The 19107-nt window shown below is 41.5% G+C and overlaps 1 protein-coding gene across 5 annotated transcripts in view; it reads left to right on the plus strand.

The window, feature by feature from the left end:
- Positions 1 to 19107, plus strand: part of NHS (NHS actin remodeling regulator) — a 353438-nt gene that overhangs the window by 318173 nt on the left and 16158 nt on the right. For 2 of the 5 annotated variants that reach the window (XM_017540621.2, XM_037742789.1), the window contains exon 4: positions 17562 to 17624. The exons of 2 other annotated variants lie outside the window; for them this stretch is intronic. In XM_017540621.2, coding sequence (XP_017396110.1) covers positions 17562 to 17624 — 63 coding nt within the window. Of the gene's footprint in view, positions 1 to 17561; positions 17625 to 18223; positions 18457 to 19107 lie in introns of those variants that run through there. One more of the 5 variants, XM_037742791.1, reaches the window with a different exon arrangement.

Raw genomic sequence — 19107 nt, forward strand, 5'->3', positions numbered from 1 at the left:
CAGAAAAAGTGCTATTACCTCTAATTGATAAATACCTCTTAAAAATTGAGGGATAAAGAAAAGAGCAAAACCGTGGAAGAAAAATTGAGGAAAATATGTGAACAGACAATTCAGAAAAAATATAAACATGTTTCTTAAATTTAAGAAAAATTGTTTAAACTCACTCTTAATTAGAAATGCAGGCTGGAAGCAGTGACGCATGCCTGTAATTTCAGCATTTGGGGAGGCTCAGGTGGGAGGATCAGTTGAGCCCAGGAGTTTGAGACCAGCCTGAGTGACATGGTGAAACCCCATCTCTACAAAAAAATACAAAAATTAGCTGGGCCTGATGGTGTGTGCCTGTAGTCCCAGCTACTCAGGAGGCTGAGGTGGGAGGATCACCTGAGCTTGGGGAGGTTGAGGCTGCGGTGAGCTATGATCACACCACTGCACTCCAGCCTGGGTGACAGAGGAGACTGTCTCAAAAAAAGGAAAAAAAATAAATGCAAACAACACTGAGATTCCACATATTACCTATTAGACTGGCAAAAATTAAACAATATAACAATGTATTCTGTTAGTGAAACTGGAGAAACAAGCACTGTCATCTATTGCTGGTGGAAATTCAAACTTGGTCCAACATTTCTGGAGGGGAATTTGGCAATATCTAACCAAACTACATATGCATTTACCTTTTGCCTCAGCAATTCTACTAAAGATACACCTCCACTAATACAAAAAGGTTATTTCTTTCAGCATTGTTATCAATTACAAGATGTTGAAAACAACCCAAATACCTATACATAGAAGAGTGATGGAGTAAAAGAAGGAGGAGGATCTTTATGAATTGATAAGGAGTGATTTCTAAGACATACTCTTAATTGAAAAAGGCAAAGCCCCAAAGAGTGTCTACAGTATGCCACCCTTCATGTTAGAAAGAAGGGTGTATAGTCACATGGCACATAACAATGTTTCTGTCAACAACAGACTGCATATAGTCTGTTGGGTCCATACAATTATAATGTCATATTTTTGCTGTACCTTTTCTATGTTTACCTGTGTTTAGATACACAAATACTTCACATTGTTTTAAAATTGCCTACTGTATTCAGTACAGTAACATTCTATATAGGTTTGTAGCCTAGGAGCAATAGGCTTTACTATATAGCCTCAGTAGTAGGCTGTACCTTCTAGGTTTGTGTAAATACAATCTAGGATGTTTGCACAAGAAAATTGCCTAAGGAAGTATTTCTCAGAATGTACCCCTGTCATAAGTGAACTATAACTATATAAGAAAATATACAAGTATCCACTTATTTGCATAAAAGAAAGAGTCCATTCTGCTGTGACACAACATATGCATCCCTAAAAATCTCCACACTATGAAAAATTGCACAATGAAAACCAAAGGGCTTATGGAGAAAACGGAGTTAGGGGCACAACACTCAAAAATTTCTTCCATGACAATACATGCATGTGCACACACAAATAGGAACCTAACAAAATACAGTAGCACAGTTTTACACATTGTAAATGGTTAAGAAATACACAAATACTGCAATAAATTGGCACTCCACTGAGAAAAAGTCCTGGAGTTGTCTGGAGATTGGACATCAGAAGGGCCACAGCCAGCTTGTGAGTTACTGGGAAGGACTGGAAGAAAGGGTGCCTGAAACTGGAGGGAAGGTCATAACACCAGGTATGGGCAGGTGTGGCTCCTAATACATGGAGTGAACTGAGGTGGCTGATAGATGTTTGATGTGTGTGTGTGTGTGTTATGTACTCTTACACAGCTCAATTCAGCTGTGTGCAGTTGCTATGTTCATCTAGAGAGTCTCACATTATGCTCAAACACGAATACATCAGGTATCTTAGGTATTCACATGATATCTAAGATATCAATCACATTGGAACAATCAATCACATTAGAACAAACTTGAATCCATATCAATCACATTGGAACAAACTTGAATTTTCAAGACATGCATTGTAATGAAATTGACTGTACAGGAAGGAAAGACTGTGGGAATGGGAGGGTGATGGCAGGTTCAAGGGGGAGTGGCATTTCTCTGAGTATAGTTTTTGGGTTATAGCTCAGGTAATGTTTTACATATTCCCCCATAAATAAATATCATCAACCAGCATGTGAGGAGAACCTCAAATGGAAAACAAATAGCACCAAATAAACCTCACTACACTACAAATGAATAACAATCACCCTGAAAGAGGTGGGGAAGAAAATAGCTAACCTTTAATAACTTTGGAAAGTAGTATTTTTGTTTCCTCTTAACCACAAATATTTGTTGATAGATTAATGAATGTAATTTTAAATGGAACAGTAAGGCATAACTGTGGATTAAAACACCTTGCTTCATGCCTATAGTCCCAGCACTTCAGGAGGTTGAGGCAGGCAGATCACTTGAAGTCAGGAGTTCGTTTGAGACCAGCCTCATCTCTAATAAAAACACAAAGTTAGCTGGGTCTGGTGACAGGCTAACACAAACAAAAACAGCTTGCTATACAACCAAAAGGGGAAAGTCATACACTTAGGAATTTTTTTTTTTTTTTAGATGGAGTCTTGCTCTGTCACCAGGCTGGAGTGCAGTGGCGCGATCTCGGCTCACTGCAACCTCCGCCTCCCAAGTTCAAGCAATTCTCCTGCCTCAGCCTCCTGAGTAGCTGGGACTACAGGCACACGCCAGCACGCCCAGCTAATTTTTGTATTTTTAGTGGAGATGGGGTTTCACCATGTTGGCCAGGATGGTCTCGATCTCTTGACCTCGTGATTCGCCCGCCTTAAAGTGCTGGGATTACAGGTGTGAGCCACCGCACCAGATATGCCAGTCAAAGAGCCTTTGAGGTACCCCATAGATGACTGTTAGATAATTCTTTTCTTTTATACAATTCCTATATTACATCACTAGATCACAAAGTCAAAATGATACTTTAAAAGGAATTCCTCATTCATTCCCACTTGAGTCATCCCACTGGGCCACTGCCCTGCTCTCCACCCCTTCCCCATCCCTTTAAGGTGGTATTCTTCAGCCATTCCCTTCCTGAATAATTGTGTAGGTCAGGTATGATGGCTCATACCTGTAATCGCAACATTTTGGGAGGCTGAGGTGGGTGGATCACTTGAGCTCGGGAGTTCGGGACCAGCCTAGGCCACAGAGTGAGACTCCCGCCTATACAAAAAAAAGAAAGAAAAGAAAAAATAGCCAGGCATGGTGGCATACACCTGTAGTCCCAGCTACTAGGGAGGCTGAGGTGGAAAGATCGCTTGAGCCCAGGAGGAGGAGGCTGCAGTGAGCTGAGATCGTGCCACTGCACTCCAGCCTGGGTGATAGAGCAAAACTGTGTCTCAAAAAAATAATTAAAAAAGAGTCATGTGTACGTTTTCCTTCCTAAGCAAGGAAGCAAGCAAAGAAGTAAGTAATGAGTCAGAGAAAGTCCACCAAGGGCATATTTATGAATGAAGAGAATTAAACAGACAGAGGTTAGGATGGCAACAACCTGATTACCTTATTCAATGAAGTCTAAACTAAGCTGACTCTAGTAAAGATGCTGCACTGGCTTGCTCAGAGGTCTATCATTCCACCTCAGATTGGCCACAAATGCCAGACTCCATGTTTCTAAGGGATTAGCAGTCATCTACATGAAGAGCCAGGAAGCCAATATAACCAGGCAGCTGATGCTACAATACAATTGATGCTTTAGACCTCCATTAGGTGCTGACTATAGCTATGTGTAAAATCCTTCAAGACACTGAGGACAATCTTTAAATCTCAGACAGGATCAATTATGAATTTCCTGAACAGTAATCTATTTGGAAATGTGAAGTGGAAAGCATTCCAGTGCACATAACATTGAGGCATAAACCATGCTGCAGAGGTGTGAATGCAGGAGGTTCAATAGGGTGCCCCCCCTCCTTGTTCAAAAAACCATGAGAAAGCCCCCAGGCATATTGTCAGAGCAGCCATTGTGGTGGTGATGTGTCCCCAAACTAAGCAAATTAGCAGGCATATGGCTATTTTCTGAAGAACCAACACTGCACTAACAAGAGTAGCCATGTAGATATGTGTGTGGAGAATCACAGGCCAAAGAGAGAGAATTATCTGGGCAAGCCACCCAGAACACTTGGCTCTACACTTCTCACTTTTCAGGAAGAGCATTTCCACTAGGTGCAGTGGCACGTGCCTGCAGTCCCAGCTACTCAGGATGCTGACACAGGAGGATGGCTCTAGCCCAGGAATTGGAGGCTGCAGTGAGCCATGATGGCACCACTGCATTCCAGCCTGGGTGACAGAGGGAGATCCTATCTCTTAAAAAATTTTAAAAATTAAAATATTTTTAAAAAGAAAAGCATCTCAAGGAGCCCTTTGATGGTGGAATGCAGGGGACCAAGAGATGGTCACATTCTTCTGAGAGATGTTGGTTCCTGAAAAGCTCCCAGGGAGACAACATCCCAGAGGCTCATTTATGAGTGAAGGTAAATAAAAACTTTCAGACCACAGAACTTTCTTGCTAAGTCAGAAATATATTCAATAGGCACAGCTTGGGGTGCCACATGGAACACAGTGGATTTGAGGGAGTTAATAAAAAGCAGGGAGACTAAAAGACCAAGTGTAGTTACTGCATTCACACCTCTGTTGGGTGACAGAAGCAGGAAGCAAAGGATATATGGACAAGATAGAAGGGGCATGCGGAAGCCTACAGTTAGTCCAGATAAAGAGCTTGGCACGGTTCCCTCTCTCACTTTCTCAGACTGGATGGACATGTGGTGTCAGCAGCAGAAAAGTGGAGATAACATTTAGAAATGGAGAACCAGTGAGTGCAGACTGAAGAGAAATAGACTGGGTGTACTATTCTGTAATGCCGTGTTTGCATCAAAGGCAGGCTTGTGTTGACGGAGCACATCTGGAGTTGTCATGCATCAGTAGTAGCATTTTGGGAGACGGAGCATGATGGAGTAGAGGTGGGGCTGGTGGACAGGAGAACTTTCAAGTTCCAGTTGTTAAATCCTAGCGAGCAAGGAACAGTTTAATCTCAGTCCTTTAGTCAAGAAATCAGATATTATTTTTCTGTTCTACGTCTACCTTCTCCAAAAATTTAAAACACCCTGTGAAAGATATTGCATCATCGCCATCCAAATCAGCCTCCTGGGTGGTTCTGTCTGTGATGATTCCCAGTTGCTCAACCGAGTTATTCCCTCTGACCATCACTCATAGCTCCTGTAACAGCTCATGCAGGAGATGTCGTCCATCTAACATCTATCCAAATCATATAGTTGAAAAGCAAAGTGCAGTTTGCTGCTTTAGCTGTCAAGTGGTTCTGGTTCATTCATATCTTTGCTCCTTTCATCATCATCAATGGGTCAGAAATGAGCCAAGGTTCTTATGAATTCATAGATGTTCACCTGGTCCTCCGCATCTTAACCAAGTGACCAAAGTTAACATCACCAGTAAGGGAACACACCTGTACATGGGCATCCTGATGTGATACACTGAGATAACACTTCTGTGAGACACTTGTCAAAAAACATGTCACCTCAATCTAATAATGAGAAAACATCTGACAAACCCCAATTGAAGGACATTCTATAAAATAATTGACCAGTACTCTTTGGTATGTTAAGGTCATGAAAAACAAAGACTCACACCTGTAATCCCACACTTTGGGAGGCTGAAGTGGGAAGATTGCCTGAGCTCAGGAGTTTGAGACCAGTCTGGGCAACATAGCAAGACCTCGTCTCTACAAAATATATTTTAAAAAATTAGCCAGGCATGTCGGTGCATGCCTGTGGTCCCAGCTACTCGGGAGGCTGAGGTGGGAGGATTGCTTCAGCCTGAAAGGTCAAGGCTACAGTGAGCCATGATTGCACCACTGTACTCCAGCCTGGATGACAGAGCAAGACTCTGTCCAAAAAAAAAAAAAAAATTAAAGGGGACTGAGGAAATTTGACAAGTGAATGCAATGTGCAATCCTGGATTGGATCCTGGTTAAGGATAAAGGCATCAATGGGAAAACTGACAACATTCAAATAAGGTTAATAGATTAGTTAATAGTATTTATCAATGCTAATGTCCTGCTTTCAACAGATGTACCATGGCTATGTAACCTTTTCCATTAGGAAAAGCTGGATAATGAGTAACAGGGAAACTCTGCTATTTTTACAACTTTTCTTCAAGTCTAAATTATCTCAAAATAGAAACACACACACACACACACACACACACACACACGCACAAGCACAAGCACACAGAGTCAGAGCCATGGAAATTTCACAGTTTCTGGGTTGGCACATATACCCCTGGTGCTTCTGATGGATATATGGCTTCAGGTGAAGGTGAGTTCACCCAAAAAAATGCTTAGTTGATATAACAAAATCTAGAAGGTCACCGAGAATCTGATCTAAGGTGATTAAAAGCTGTCATGATATTGGGCACTATGGATCCACGCACACTGTCACAGCATAGATTCCCCTTTCAGAGTATGGAATCAGCCATAGCAGTTCAACCTCACCCCCTGCTGAATGGAATGTTCAGCTCATTGGTTCTCATCAGTCATGTCCCTCAGTCGAGGCCTGGATCTGCAAATACTTGGGACATGCACCTGCTCTTCCCTTTTGCAAGCCTCAGGCAGACATTCCTATTCAATTACAGCACTATTTTCCGCTGAGTCCACACAGCCATTACTCATCAGGGTTGACGCTTGAGTTGATGAAACATCTCCTTTTTCTGCTTTCACCCTGCAGTAGGGTCCATGGGGACCCTTGAAGCCCAAGTCCCTACTTAGATTCTGACATCTAGACAGATAGGCAAGGAGTTAACCCTTCCTCAAATGTAGTGGGACACCAGCAGTCTCAAGTTTTCCTCTCCAAGCCTCATCAGAATGATCAAGGGGTGGGATGGATATCTGATGGTCTCCATGGCAGTGGATGAAGATACTTGGTATGAGATGGAGCCCCTATGGCAAAAATTGATTTGGTTCTAGAGGAACACTAAGACCTAAATTCTCATCCTCAGGATCGACAGTGAATGCATTTCAACATACTGCCTTTACAGCTGTATTTTTTGCCAAACTTGATAAAATTAGCCAGGAACAAAATATCAGGGATTCTTTGTCATTTCACAGCCTGATAATCCAGGGATTTTAAAATAAAAAAAGAAGTCAAATCACAGTTTTATTTTTACCAAGGAGGTGTCTTTGAAGGGCAGGGGACAGTCCAACTGCCTTATTGGGAAAGAAATGAAGGAAGTCACTCAAACTAGGACCCAGACTGTCTTACATAGCTCAGAGATATAAACAATGACTATGCTTACTTTCCAATTTTCTATCAGGAAGAAAAAAATGGGTCTTATGAGAAAGGAGCTTCTGAGAAAAATCAAGGTAATTTACAGAGAAGCTAGCCAGGAGAGATGATCAAAGACTAGACCTGGCAGGAAGGGTGTTTCAATGGTACTTGACCAAGCAATAAAGACCTTCTCACTGCTATGTTCTCTTTCCTATCCCCAGCCCTGTCTTCTCTTATTCATCCTCTCCCATCCTTCCCTTCTGTGGGTTCATTTAAGATTTTCAGTTTCCATTAGTTTACAATAGAGTTGGGATTAAGAAACACTGATCAAGCCTTGCCTTTGCTATGTAAGAGTTAGGCATATCCAGACTTGTCCTAAACAAGTCTATTTTACCTTTGTCTTCATAGTTTTACAAGCTTTCTCAAAAGTATTCTGTTGTTTTATGACCTGTCTAAAATGGTTCTGTCCATCCAAATTAAGTCTCTCTTGCTTCAGCTTAGGCGTTCTTTGTATCTCAGATAATTTGCTCCTCTAAACCAGTTAAGAAAAATACTAACTTTGCTATGTGAATCTTTGACATACAAACTCCTCTCTGATCCCAAACCTTCAATTCCTCCATTCTGCCCAAAGAAATAAGTTCAAATCCTTAGCCCAGCTCTCCAGACTCTCTACAGTTGGGTCCTAACTTACCTTTCCAGATGGATTTCCCACAAATCCTTTGCACAGATCATGGACTTCAGCCAACCCAGACTACACATGCTTCTCCAGAAAACCTCCTGCACTCTCAAAACAATATCTCCACCTGAAATGCCCTTTCTTACATTGTAGCTTTTCATTTACTCCTTCCTTTTGAAAAAAATTAACTGAGCACCTGCTGTTAATAAGTACTAGAAGGATACAAACATTAATGAGATATAATCTGTTTCATCCAGAGTACATGGAGACTAGAGGCAATTCTAATGTATTGACTTAAAAGTGTGAATACCTAACTGGTGTGTGGTGTTGGAATGTAGAATACTTCATGGAAAACGTAGTATTTGAGAAGGCCTTGGAGGATGGGGTAGAATTTTGATATGAACACTGGAAGGAAAAGGATTATAGACCGAGGAAACAATGAGAGGCAGGAGATGGAGTGTGTACACGAGTTCAAATACTTTGCTTTGGCTGGTGACAAAAGGGGTATGTCGATGGAGGGCACTGGCTATAATGCTTCAGTAGGCCAGATCTTGAAGGATTTTGATGCCAGACTAGAACATTTGAATTTATTCCGTAAGCCTAGCAAATTATTGAAGGGTTTTGGGCACAGAAATAATGATGATCTGAAGGAGCTGTACTTTATGACAATATCGGGGCATGCGTGTATAGGATTAATTTCCTCAATTTCTAGAGACTCCCTTTTGGTGTAGTAGAGAGAGGAGCCTTAGATGTTATTGGGAGGCATAAGATTGCAGAAGTGGTGATGCCTATTACACCTGCCATTTAACTCACCTGTTTGGCCTTTGGAGAAGGGAGATGAATCTTGGAGACTGGTTATACATAGCTGGTGATTTTAATTGTATTTGCTGTTCAGATGTGGTATTTTTCTTGAAGTAAATCAGCACAATGCCTGGTCTGTGGGATGATACAGCTATTGACCACAACAAATTCTTTTCCCCTCTATACCCATTTTTGAGGTTTACCAGAAGCAGTTTGCTTTTAAGATCATGTCAGCTCTCCTCTCTGCCATAACATAAGCTACAGAGATCATTGTCATCTTGACACCCTACATCACACTGGTTCATATTGTCCTGATCGGACTCAGGAACAGGAAGGACCTTAGATGCCTTAGTCAAGAGCAAGCCAGAGGCTAAAATCCTGGCTCCATGTGCTTTATCAGTCAGACTCCAGTCAGGAAAACAGAAACCATTTTCAAAAGGGAATTTAACATAGGGACATTGTTATAAGACTGACAGGGCAAATGGGAAACTGAGGTGAAACCAAGATAGTAACAGCAGCAAGAAGCTAACACTCACAGGGCTGGAGGAATGGAAGGAAGGGGTTGGAGTTATTAGAGCAGCCTGCAGTACTAGAACTCAGACCTCTGGAGAGGAACCAGAGGCCTGGCTGGTGCTGGTGCCTCAGAAACTCTGGAGCTCAGAAGCTTCTGAGGAGCTGGGACCCAGATCTCCGAGTAGGGGGTGCTGCCTGCCAGGAGCTAATGCATCGGAAGCTCCAAAGAAGGACCACACACAGCTGGAATCTAGATAGGGGTACTGGACTGCTGGGTCTGACTAGCATCTCTGACAGTGGCATAATGATGCTGATTCTGGGAGTGAGGAAACAGATGAGGGCTGAAACCAATTGCCATACCTGGGAGCAGAGGACCACTGCTGGGACTATGCTAACAGAAACAGTGAGTGCCAAGAAGTAAGTCCCTTGTTCCTCTTCCAGCCTTCTAGTCTCCCTCTTGCACTCCCACTGGAAGAACCTAACAGGGAGGAGCTGGCAAGAAAGAAATGTTTGCAAAGCCCTGGCAGGGCACAGAAGAATAGGTTCAGAACTGAGAGACAATAGCTTAATAACCAGCACAATAGCTAATGAAAACATTAGCCAATGAGTCTGGTTCATATTAAATATTGTGAGAAATAAAGAAGATTCCTTGTTACAGTTTAGTTTTGGAATTCTTTGTCTTTTAAGTATTGGCCTGGCTATAGAACTGTCACTAAAAGTACTTGTCTGTACACATCATTACCAAATATTCTCAGGGTGACATCCTCTTGCATGCCTGGGACTTTTTTCACTGTTCAAAATATAAGCAGACAATGGAACACTACTCACAATAAAAAGGAATGAATTGGTACACACAACAACTTGGATGGATCTCAAAGGTATTATTCTGGGTGAAAGAAACCACTCTCAAAAGGTTACCCAGTGTATAATTCCATTCATATGACATTTTCAAAAAGACAAAACCATAGAGATGGAGAACAGATTAGTGGCTGCCAGGGGTAGGGGTGGGGGTAGGTTGTGACTATAACGGAATATCATAGGGGAGTTTTTGGGCAGTGATAGAACAGTTCTATGTCCTGATTGTGGTCGTGGTTACACAAGTCTATACGTGAGCTAACATCAATAGATCTGTACTCAATACAAATAAAGGAAAAACAGTGAAGGCAGAATGTGCATGGTTTGTGTGTGAGGCCTTATATTTTTTGCTTTTTAAAAATTTGCAGTGATGAGGTCAAGTATGGCCCTGCTGAGCGTTAGCCACAGCTGGCCTGAGTTACCAGTTCAAAGGTTCCCTTGGAGTGGGCCTGAGTGTGTGACATTTCTGCAGTTACCACATGCCTCTGACTCCCCCAACTGAGGGCCATGGAGGAGTACTTCCATCACTTCTGGGCTGTTCTATTGACTCACACTGCTGGCTTCTCTGATTTGGGTGAGGGTATTTGCACTTTGTAGCAGTTCAAAGATTCTTTCTTCCCTGCACTTCAAAGCCTTGCCTGCCTTTCCCTTACTCATGTCTTTCTTTGGTTCTAGCAATCTTTGAGGGTTGATGGAACCGAGTGGCCCTTGGCAGTGGCTCCATTAATTGGCAAAGCTGGCCACAGGGGATGAATAAGATACTCACTGGCATCAACATCACAGTGATCATGGTCCAGTGGGCCCTGTTTTGTGTTCTTGACAGTACAGAGCAATTCCTGGGAATAAATGACTATGCTGACCAGCCAGCAGGAAGTGTTCTCCATTCTGGGCTCCCTGTAGCCCTCTTTTTCATTCATGTGGGGACTATTTTCCACAAATGTTCCAAAATATAATTGTGTTATGCCCTGCATATTTAAAATGCTTCATTAATAGGATGTGATTAAACAAAGTGTTCTTGAACTTTAAAATACATAAAATTATTTTGCATTCCATTACCCTAAGATTTTTTGTCCCATTCCGGCTGAGATCAAAAGAAGAAAGAGAGACGCTTTACACTCATACAGTCTCTTGCAGAAAGCCTCTCTTTGGGTGAAAAGTGCGTCATTGTCATTGCCATTCAAGCTCTGTTCACTAGGGACAGCTGTCACACCCCCAAACATCTACCAACAGGATAGGATTTAAAAGTGAATGAGCATGTACTCTTTTTGTGTCTGGCTGTTTTTGCTACACATGCTTTTTTGAGATTGATGTTATTGTGTAGTTTTCCATTGTATGAATATAGGATTGCACAATCCATTTACCCATTCCGCTGTTGGTAGATATTTGGGTTGTTCCTAGTTGCAGGATATTATTTGTTTGTTGGTTGGTTTTTATGAATAAAGCTGTTATAAGCTTTATAAGTATTTTGTGCAAGTTTTTTGTGGAAATACTCATTTTTCTTAAGTCTATATACCTGAGATGGACTTAAAGGATATACATGTTTAAGTTGATTAGATACTGCCAAATAGTCTCCAGAGCTACACCATTTTACACTCCCACCAGCATTTAGGAGAATTCCAGTTTCTCTACATCTTCGTCAACTCTAGCTGTTATTAATCTTTTTCATCTTTCGAAACCTTTGGGAAAGTGCTTGTTCATAGCCACAATAGGGGAGAAATAAACTTTTCTCACACACATACCACAAGAAAGACTGGGGTTTGAAAAATCTTCTTTCATTGTATACCAAAAACATTTCTTTGGCTTCTTTTTGAGCATAATGTTTGTTATTTCTCAGTCTGAACACTGGTCATAAGTGTAATTCTGGCTTTTGTTGAAGCAACTCATGGGAAGCTACAGAAAGGATTTGAGGATATTACTGATGAGGCCAGCAGGGACAGAGATGGAGTGAAGGCATCCAAAGAATCATCTTTTGACAGGGACAAGATGGGCATGGCTGATAGTTGCTGATTCTGAAATGCTGCAAGTTGGAGTCTGAAGCTTCTCAAAATCAGTAGCAAAAGAGCCAGAATAGGAGTCTGGAAAAGGAAGAGGAAATTACTCTCTCTCTCTCTCTTTTTTTTTTCTTTTTTTTTTTGCATTTTTCTTCAACAGCTTATTGTGAAAAATCTCAAAGGTACAGAGAAGTTGAAAGACTTGTACACCGAATATGCATATACCCATGAAGGAGAAATCATTTTTAACCTAACAATTTGTTTCCACTGGGGCCAATTTTGGCCCACATCAAATAAATGATATTGAATGAATGAATGAATAAATGAATGAATGAATGCCTAACACTTGTTCTGGGGAAACCAAGGTTGTTCACTGCCACTCTTGTACTGAGTGATGATTCCACAATCAGGAGTCCCCTGTGGATCTGCTTCCATTATCTGTTGTTTTGAATGCTTCCTGCTCATGCTGTCTTATATCCTCCTGTGCTTTGCTGTCTTTGACCTTGCACTGGATGTTGTGCTGAAAAATTATATGTGGGTGGAAATAATTTGATGTTATTTCTCTAGAAGAGGATTTTTGTTTATTTATGCCAGGCACATGAGCATGTTAGATGTACAACACATATTTATTGAGTGCTGTTGAGGCAGTAAAAATACGTTATGAACAAGAAATGGTTAGTCTTTCTCTGAATAAGCAACAGAATTCATTTAAATAGTTGTGGAAGAATAATTTAGTTCATATAAGTTTGATCAGCATCCAGCTTTCCCTAACCTTAGCCATCAGCACCCATTAAGGCGTGGCAGGCTGAGCCATGCAGAGATGCCCTGAGGTGACAGTTCTCTTGCAGTTGTATTTTTTAGATAATTTAGAAAAAATATATACTATGAACTGATTATTGCATTCATCATATAAAAATAAAATCAGAAATATTCAGAACAATCTTCTTTTGACTAAACACCCAGGAAAGAGGATGCTTTATTTTATTTTTAAGTTTTTTTAAAAAGAGTTTCAATAGTTTTTAGGAACAGGTGGTTTTTTTTTAATTACATGAGTGAGTTCTTTAGTGGTGAATTTTGTAATTTTAGTGCACCCATTCACCTGAGCAGCATGCACTGTTACCCAATATATAGTCTTTTATCCCTCACCCTGCTCCCAAAGTCCCCTGCCCCAAGTCCCTGAAGTCCATTATATCACTCTATATGTCTTTGCGTCTTCAGAGCTTAGCTCCCATTTATAAGTTAGAACATACGGTGTCTGGTATTCCATTCCTGAGTTACTTCACTTAGAATAATGGCCTCCAGTTCCATCCAAGTTGCTGCAAAGGACATTATTTAATTCCGTTTAATGACTAAGTAGTATTCCATGATATACCACATTTTCTTTATCCACTCGTTGGTTGATGAGCATTTAGATTGGTTCCATATTTTTGCAATTGCAAATTATGCTGCTATAAACATGCATGTACAAGTGTCTTTTTCATATATGACTTCGTTTCCTTTGGGTAGATTCCCAGTAGTGGGATTGCTAGATGAAACGGTAGTTCTACATTTAGTTCTTTTTAAATTTTATTTAACTTTTATTTTAAGTTCAGGGGTACATGTGCAGTTTGTCATGGGGGTTTGTTGTACAGATTATTTCATCACCCAGGTATGAAGCCTAGTACCCATTAGTTAAGTTTCCTGATCTTCTCCCTTTTCCCACCCCCACCCTCCAATAGAACCCAGTGTGTATTGTTCCCCTCTCTGTGGAGGACCCTTTAAAATACTAGACTAAGGCAATTACTAATTCATGGCAGAAATATAACTGTATATTTATATACTTATAGCTCATTTTAATACTATAAACCTAAATGCTCTAAATCTTTAGACGATCTGCAGGGACTGTAGTGTTTGTGTTTAAGTAGAGGAACCAAAGAACACAATCCTTCCACACTCTACCTCCAGAGTACCTAGTTCCAGCCCTTACAAGCTGAAGGTTGGAGCTACTATCAAAATAGTGGAGAGACCAATTAGCTGAGGATGAATCTGCTATGGATTCCCAAGGAGACCTTAACTCTCCATCACAATGACCACAACTGAAAAGTCTGTGCTTTCTCTGAACTTGCCATCCTTAGTCATTGTCGGGTGTGACCTCATGCTTATTTAATGGGGTGGGTGGGTTTCTCAAACAGATGAAAAATGAAGTCCACTCCTTACCCCTCACTCCTGGAAAAAAGTATTCAACAGGAGAGCTGACTTAGGAGACTTAAGACAAACTACCATAATTTATATATTAACATTAATATCATTAATATGTTTGCTGGCCTGCAGTTTCTGACTATGTAATTTTTTGAAAATACTTTCATGAGACACCAAAGCTTTTGGTTTCTTTGAAGTAGCTTCCTTTTCCATATAGGCTTTGCTATCAGGCTCCTTTTTTTTTTTTTTTTTTTTTTTTTTTTTTTTTTTTTTTTTTTTTTTACTTATATGAGTTTTCTCACTCATTTACACACCCTGGTTTCTTACTTGAGACTTCCACATCATTGCCTGTGGCTGAGTTTTAGGAGAGAACCAGGTTAATGTCTGAACTCGGACAACATATACCACATCTGTCAAAATGGTCACTTTCAGCGAGGGAGCCATAGACCCTACAAAATCATTAGTCTTAAATAAGATCTAGATCAAAGTTAACTTGGCCTGGGGAGAAGACATTTGCTCTGCTTAAACGTTAATGAGCAACCCTTTCAGTTAAAACTTAGAAAAATAGAATTAGACACTAAGTGTTACCCACAAAACACATGTCTGCCATGGGCTTAAGAATAACTGGGTACTTGCAGTTTCCTCTACTTGTTTTCACCTATTTGCATGAAGATGGTAAGTCCCTTGGATTTTGTGGAATTTGCTTCCTCCTGAGATCTTGAGCATGCCCCCACTTTGCTCTGTCACCCAGGCTGGAGTGCAGTGGTGCAATCTCCGCTCACTGCAAGCTCTGCCTCCCAGGTTCAAGCAATTCTCCTGTCTCAGCCTCCTGAGTAGCTGGGATTACAGGCATGCGCCATCATGCCCAGCTAATTTTCTACTTTTAGTAGAGGCAAGGTTACATCATGTTGGCCAGCTGGTCTTGAACTCCTAACCTCAGGGGATCTGCCTGCCTCAGGCTCCCAAAATGCTGGGATTACAGACATGGGCCACTGTGCCCGGCTGCCCCTCACTTTCTTTGGGGTTCCCGTCACTGCTAAAACACATAGAGCCAATATCATGCAGGTGTACAAATATTTTGATGAGTTCTTACAGTGAGGATGGTACATTGCTGGCATCATGGAAGACTGAAAGGAAAATCAAATGTGGCCCCTGACCTCCAGGAATTCACAATCTAACAAATGAAAAAGATACATCTAGGGCCAATTCCTGTTCCATTAAAGCCATGCTGTAGGATAAGTGCTATAACAGAGGCACAGCAGAATCTAAAGCTGATATGGCTTGGAGTTTAAAAAGTTTCATGACCTTCTCAGTAGATCCTAAAGAGGGGAATTATCTTGTTACCAGATAATTCTCCAAATAGGACTGGCTATATAATTTGTGGGATCCAGTGCAAAATGCAAATGAATAATCTTTTACTCAAGAATTTCAAGACAATGATAGCACAGCCTGAAACCAAGTATGGAGCCTTCTGAGTGGAGGGCCCTGTGGGACTGCTGCACAGATCACACACTCATGAAACCAGCCTTGTCTCCAAGTGTGGTCAATGAATAGGAGAAAGAAGCAAATTTTAAGCAAGTCTGGAGAAGGAAATTATACGTAGATAATTTTCTTCCAAGTAGTTCATAGGAAAACAAAATCACTTGAATGAAAGCAAATAATTCAATCTTTTCCAAATTAGCAAGTGGGGTTGAAATCTAAAAGATAACAAAGTTACAGTTTGCAAAGACATTTTCACAGGTATTTCACAGCTACAAGGTAAGTACATTAATAATAATAATAGTTGTAGTAGTAGTAGCTGGCACTAATGTATAGAACTTATTAAGTGCCAGGATTCTTCTAAGTATATTACATATACTTTACTCATTTAATCCTCAAAACAGCCCTGGAGGGAAAATGCTATTATTTATCTGTCTTACTACAGATGAGGAAACTAACCTTAAAGAGGTTGAGGAATTGCCCCTGGCCAAAGAAAATAAGTGGTGGAGCCAGGATTTGAATTCAGACAGTCTAGCTCCAGAGTCTGTGCTCTTGTCACCATTTATGCTACCTCTGAAAAAATAAGAAGGAAGGGAAGGAGGGAGGGAGAGGGGAAGGAAGAAAGGAAGGAAGAATGGGAGGAAGGAAGGGAAGAAAGGAGGGAGGGGTGAAGGAAGAGAGGAAGGAAGAGAGGGAAGGAAAGCAGGAAGAAAGAAAGGAGGGAGGAAGGAAGGGAGGGAGGGAGAAGGGAAGGAGGGAAGAGGGGAGGGAAGTAAGAAGGAAGGAAGAAGGAGGGAAGAAGAAGGAAGGAAGAAAGGAAGGAAGAATGGGAGGAAGGAAGGGAAGAAAGGAGGGAGGGGTGAAGGAAGAGAGGAAGGAAGAGAGGGAAGGAAAGCAGGAAGAAAGAAAGGAGGGAGGAAGGAAGGGAGGGAGGGAGAAGGGAAGGAGGGAAGAGGGGAGGGAAGTAAGAAGGAAGGAAGAAGGAGGGAAGAAGAAGGAAGGAAGAAAGGAAGGAAAGTAAGAGGGAAGGAAGGAGGAAGGAAGGGAGGAAGGGAGGGAGGGAGGGAGAAAAAAGAAAGGAAGTAGTAAAGAAGGAAGGAAGGAGAAGGAAGGAACAAGAAAGGGAAGGATGGAAAGGAAGGAAGAAGGAAGGGAAGGAATGAATGAAGAAGGAAGGAGGGAGGGAAGGGAGGAAGGGAAGTAAGAAGGGAGGAAGGAAGGAGGGAAGGAAAGAAGAAAGGAGGATGGAGGGAAGGGAGAAAAGAAGGAAGGGAGGGAGGAGAGAAAGGAAGGAAGGGAGGGAGGGAGAAGAGAAAGGAAGGAAGGACAGGAGGGAAGGAAGGAAAGAGAGGAAGGAAAAAAGGAGAGGAAGGAAGAAAGGAAGGAGAAGAAGGAAGGAAGAGAAGACGGGAGGGAGGAAGGGAGGGAGGGAAGGAAGAAGGAAGGAAGGGAGGGAGGAAGGGAAGGAGGGAGGAAGGAAGGGAGGGAGGGAGGGAGGAAAGAAGGAAGGGAGGGAGGGAGGGAGGGAAGGAGGAAGGAAGGAAGAAAGGGAGGGAGGGAGGAAGGAAGGAGAGACAGGAAGGAAGGAGAGAAAGGAAGGAAGGGAGGGAGGGAGGAAATGAAGGAAGGAGAGAGGGAAGGAAGGAAGGAAGGAAGGAAGGAAGGAAGGAAGGAAGGAAGGAATGAATCATAGTATATTCTTCCATTAGTATCATAGATTTGGCCTAACCAGTATACACTGTGTGTTGTGTGCACGTTTTTAATTTTTTCTTTTTTTTGCATTTCACGTTCATAGTTTAACAGCACCCGTTCGCCCTCCCCCACTGAGTGTTGCCACATGACCCCATGGAGTAGAAAGGTATTGGTTCTAAGAACATTCCTTCACGGCCCTATCCCATTCTGTCCAGACATTCTCCTTTCTTTCCTCTTTGAACTTTATGGAAAACTTCCTTGTTTCTAACTAACGGTTTTTCTTTAAAATTAATTTTAAAAGTGGTATTTTCCTAACTTGAATTAAGTAGAATATAACTTAGACAGCCATGCCATTTGCTGTTTTTCCCCATTCACTGCCCCCAACTCTGCAAACTGCATCACCTAACACCACTCTTGGACTTCACAGTCCAGCAGAGGAAAGAAATTCAACTTGTCCTATATTTAATTTCTCAGAACTGTAAATGTTCAGCTTCTCAAATGAAAAAAGGAGAACAAGACAAAAGGATTCGCTGCCAGCTGATCATCCCTGTCACCATTAAATAAATAGTGCTTTTGGCTGCTGTTCAGAGCCTGTAGTCAAGTCACTATCCTTTCGTCACTTTGCAGTCCATTGTTATTCAAGGAAGGACTCGCCTACAAAATGAAACCTCTGGTGGTGGGGGTTTCTTTTAAGTGCTCATTCTCTCTCAGTGTCTCCCTCTTTCTCTCTCTTTCAATCAGTTTCTCTCTCTCTCTCTCTCTCTCTCTCTCTGCATGCACCAAACTTTTTTTCTTTTTGGAAGTTACCTAGGAAACAAAGTCTTTTGTTCTCGAACTTTATTTGAGCTATTCACTTCGCTGGGAATCTGCACAAAAGCTGAAGAGAGAAAGAAGCTTGCAATATTTTACTAAAACGTTCATGGTGAACACATTTTTCCCAAGGAGGTAGTCATATCCTGTTGGGTGTGTTAGGGGGAATTGCAGAAACCTCTGACAAGGTAAGTAAATGCCGGGGGTGAGCTTAGACAAATGGCTCTGGAATCAGCTCTTTAAGGGGACTTGAGAACAGTTCATTTGACAATAGGTGAAATCCTCTGAGTCAGCAGGGCAGATGTTTCCAAATGCAAAGATGGGAAATTTTTTTTTTTAATGATCCTAATTTTAGGGCAGAATATTATTAAAGTCTTACTGGGATAAGAGCAACGGGTATTTATTTTATACAGATACCCACCTTCCTCCAAATTGTGTAAAAAAAAATCAAACTAGGTTGAGTGGTGAAAACTGATTCTTTTAATCATCTAGTTTAGAAACCCAACCCCAAAATCAAAACTGGGATGGAGCCTTTTAAATAATCTGGGCTAGGAGCCCAACCCTGAAATAAAAGTTAGACAATATTGATATTTATCAAAGGTTCGGATGGATAATTTTCCACTGTCATGTGAAAATCAAAGCCCCTAACTACACAGCTGGAGGAAAAGTCTCACACCACAAAAATGAAAGAAAATAAACTAGGAGTGTTTTACCTTTCCTAATTTGAAAAAGAAACTCAGCTGGGCGCGGTGGCTCAAGCCTGTAATCCCAGCACTTTGGGAGGCCGAGGCGGGTGGATCACGAGGTCAAGAGATCGAGACCATCCTGGTCAACATGGT

Source organism: Cebus imitator, unplaced genomic scaffold (assembly GCF_001604975.1).
Source record: "Cebus imitator isolate Cc_AM_T3 unplaced genomic scaffold, Cebus_imitator-1.0 Scaffold128, whole genome shotgun sequence".
NCBI lineage: Eukaryota > Metazoa > Chordata > Mammalia > Primates > Cebidae > Cebus > Cebus imitator.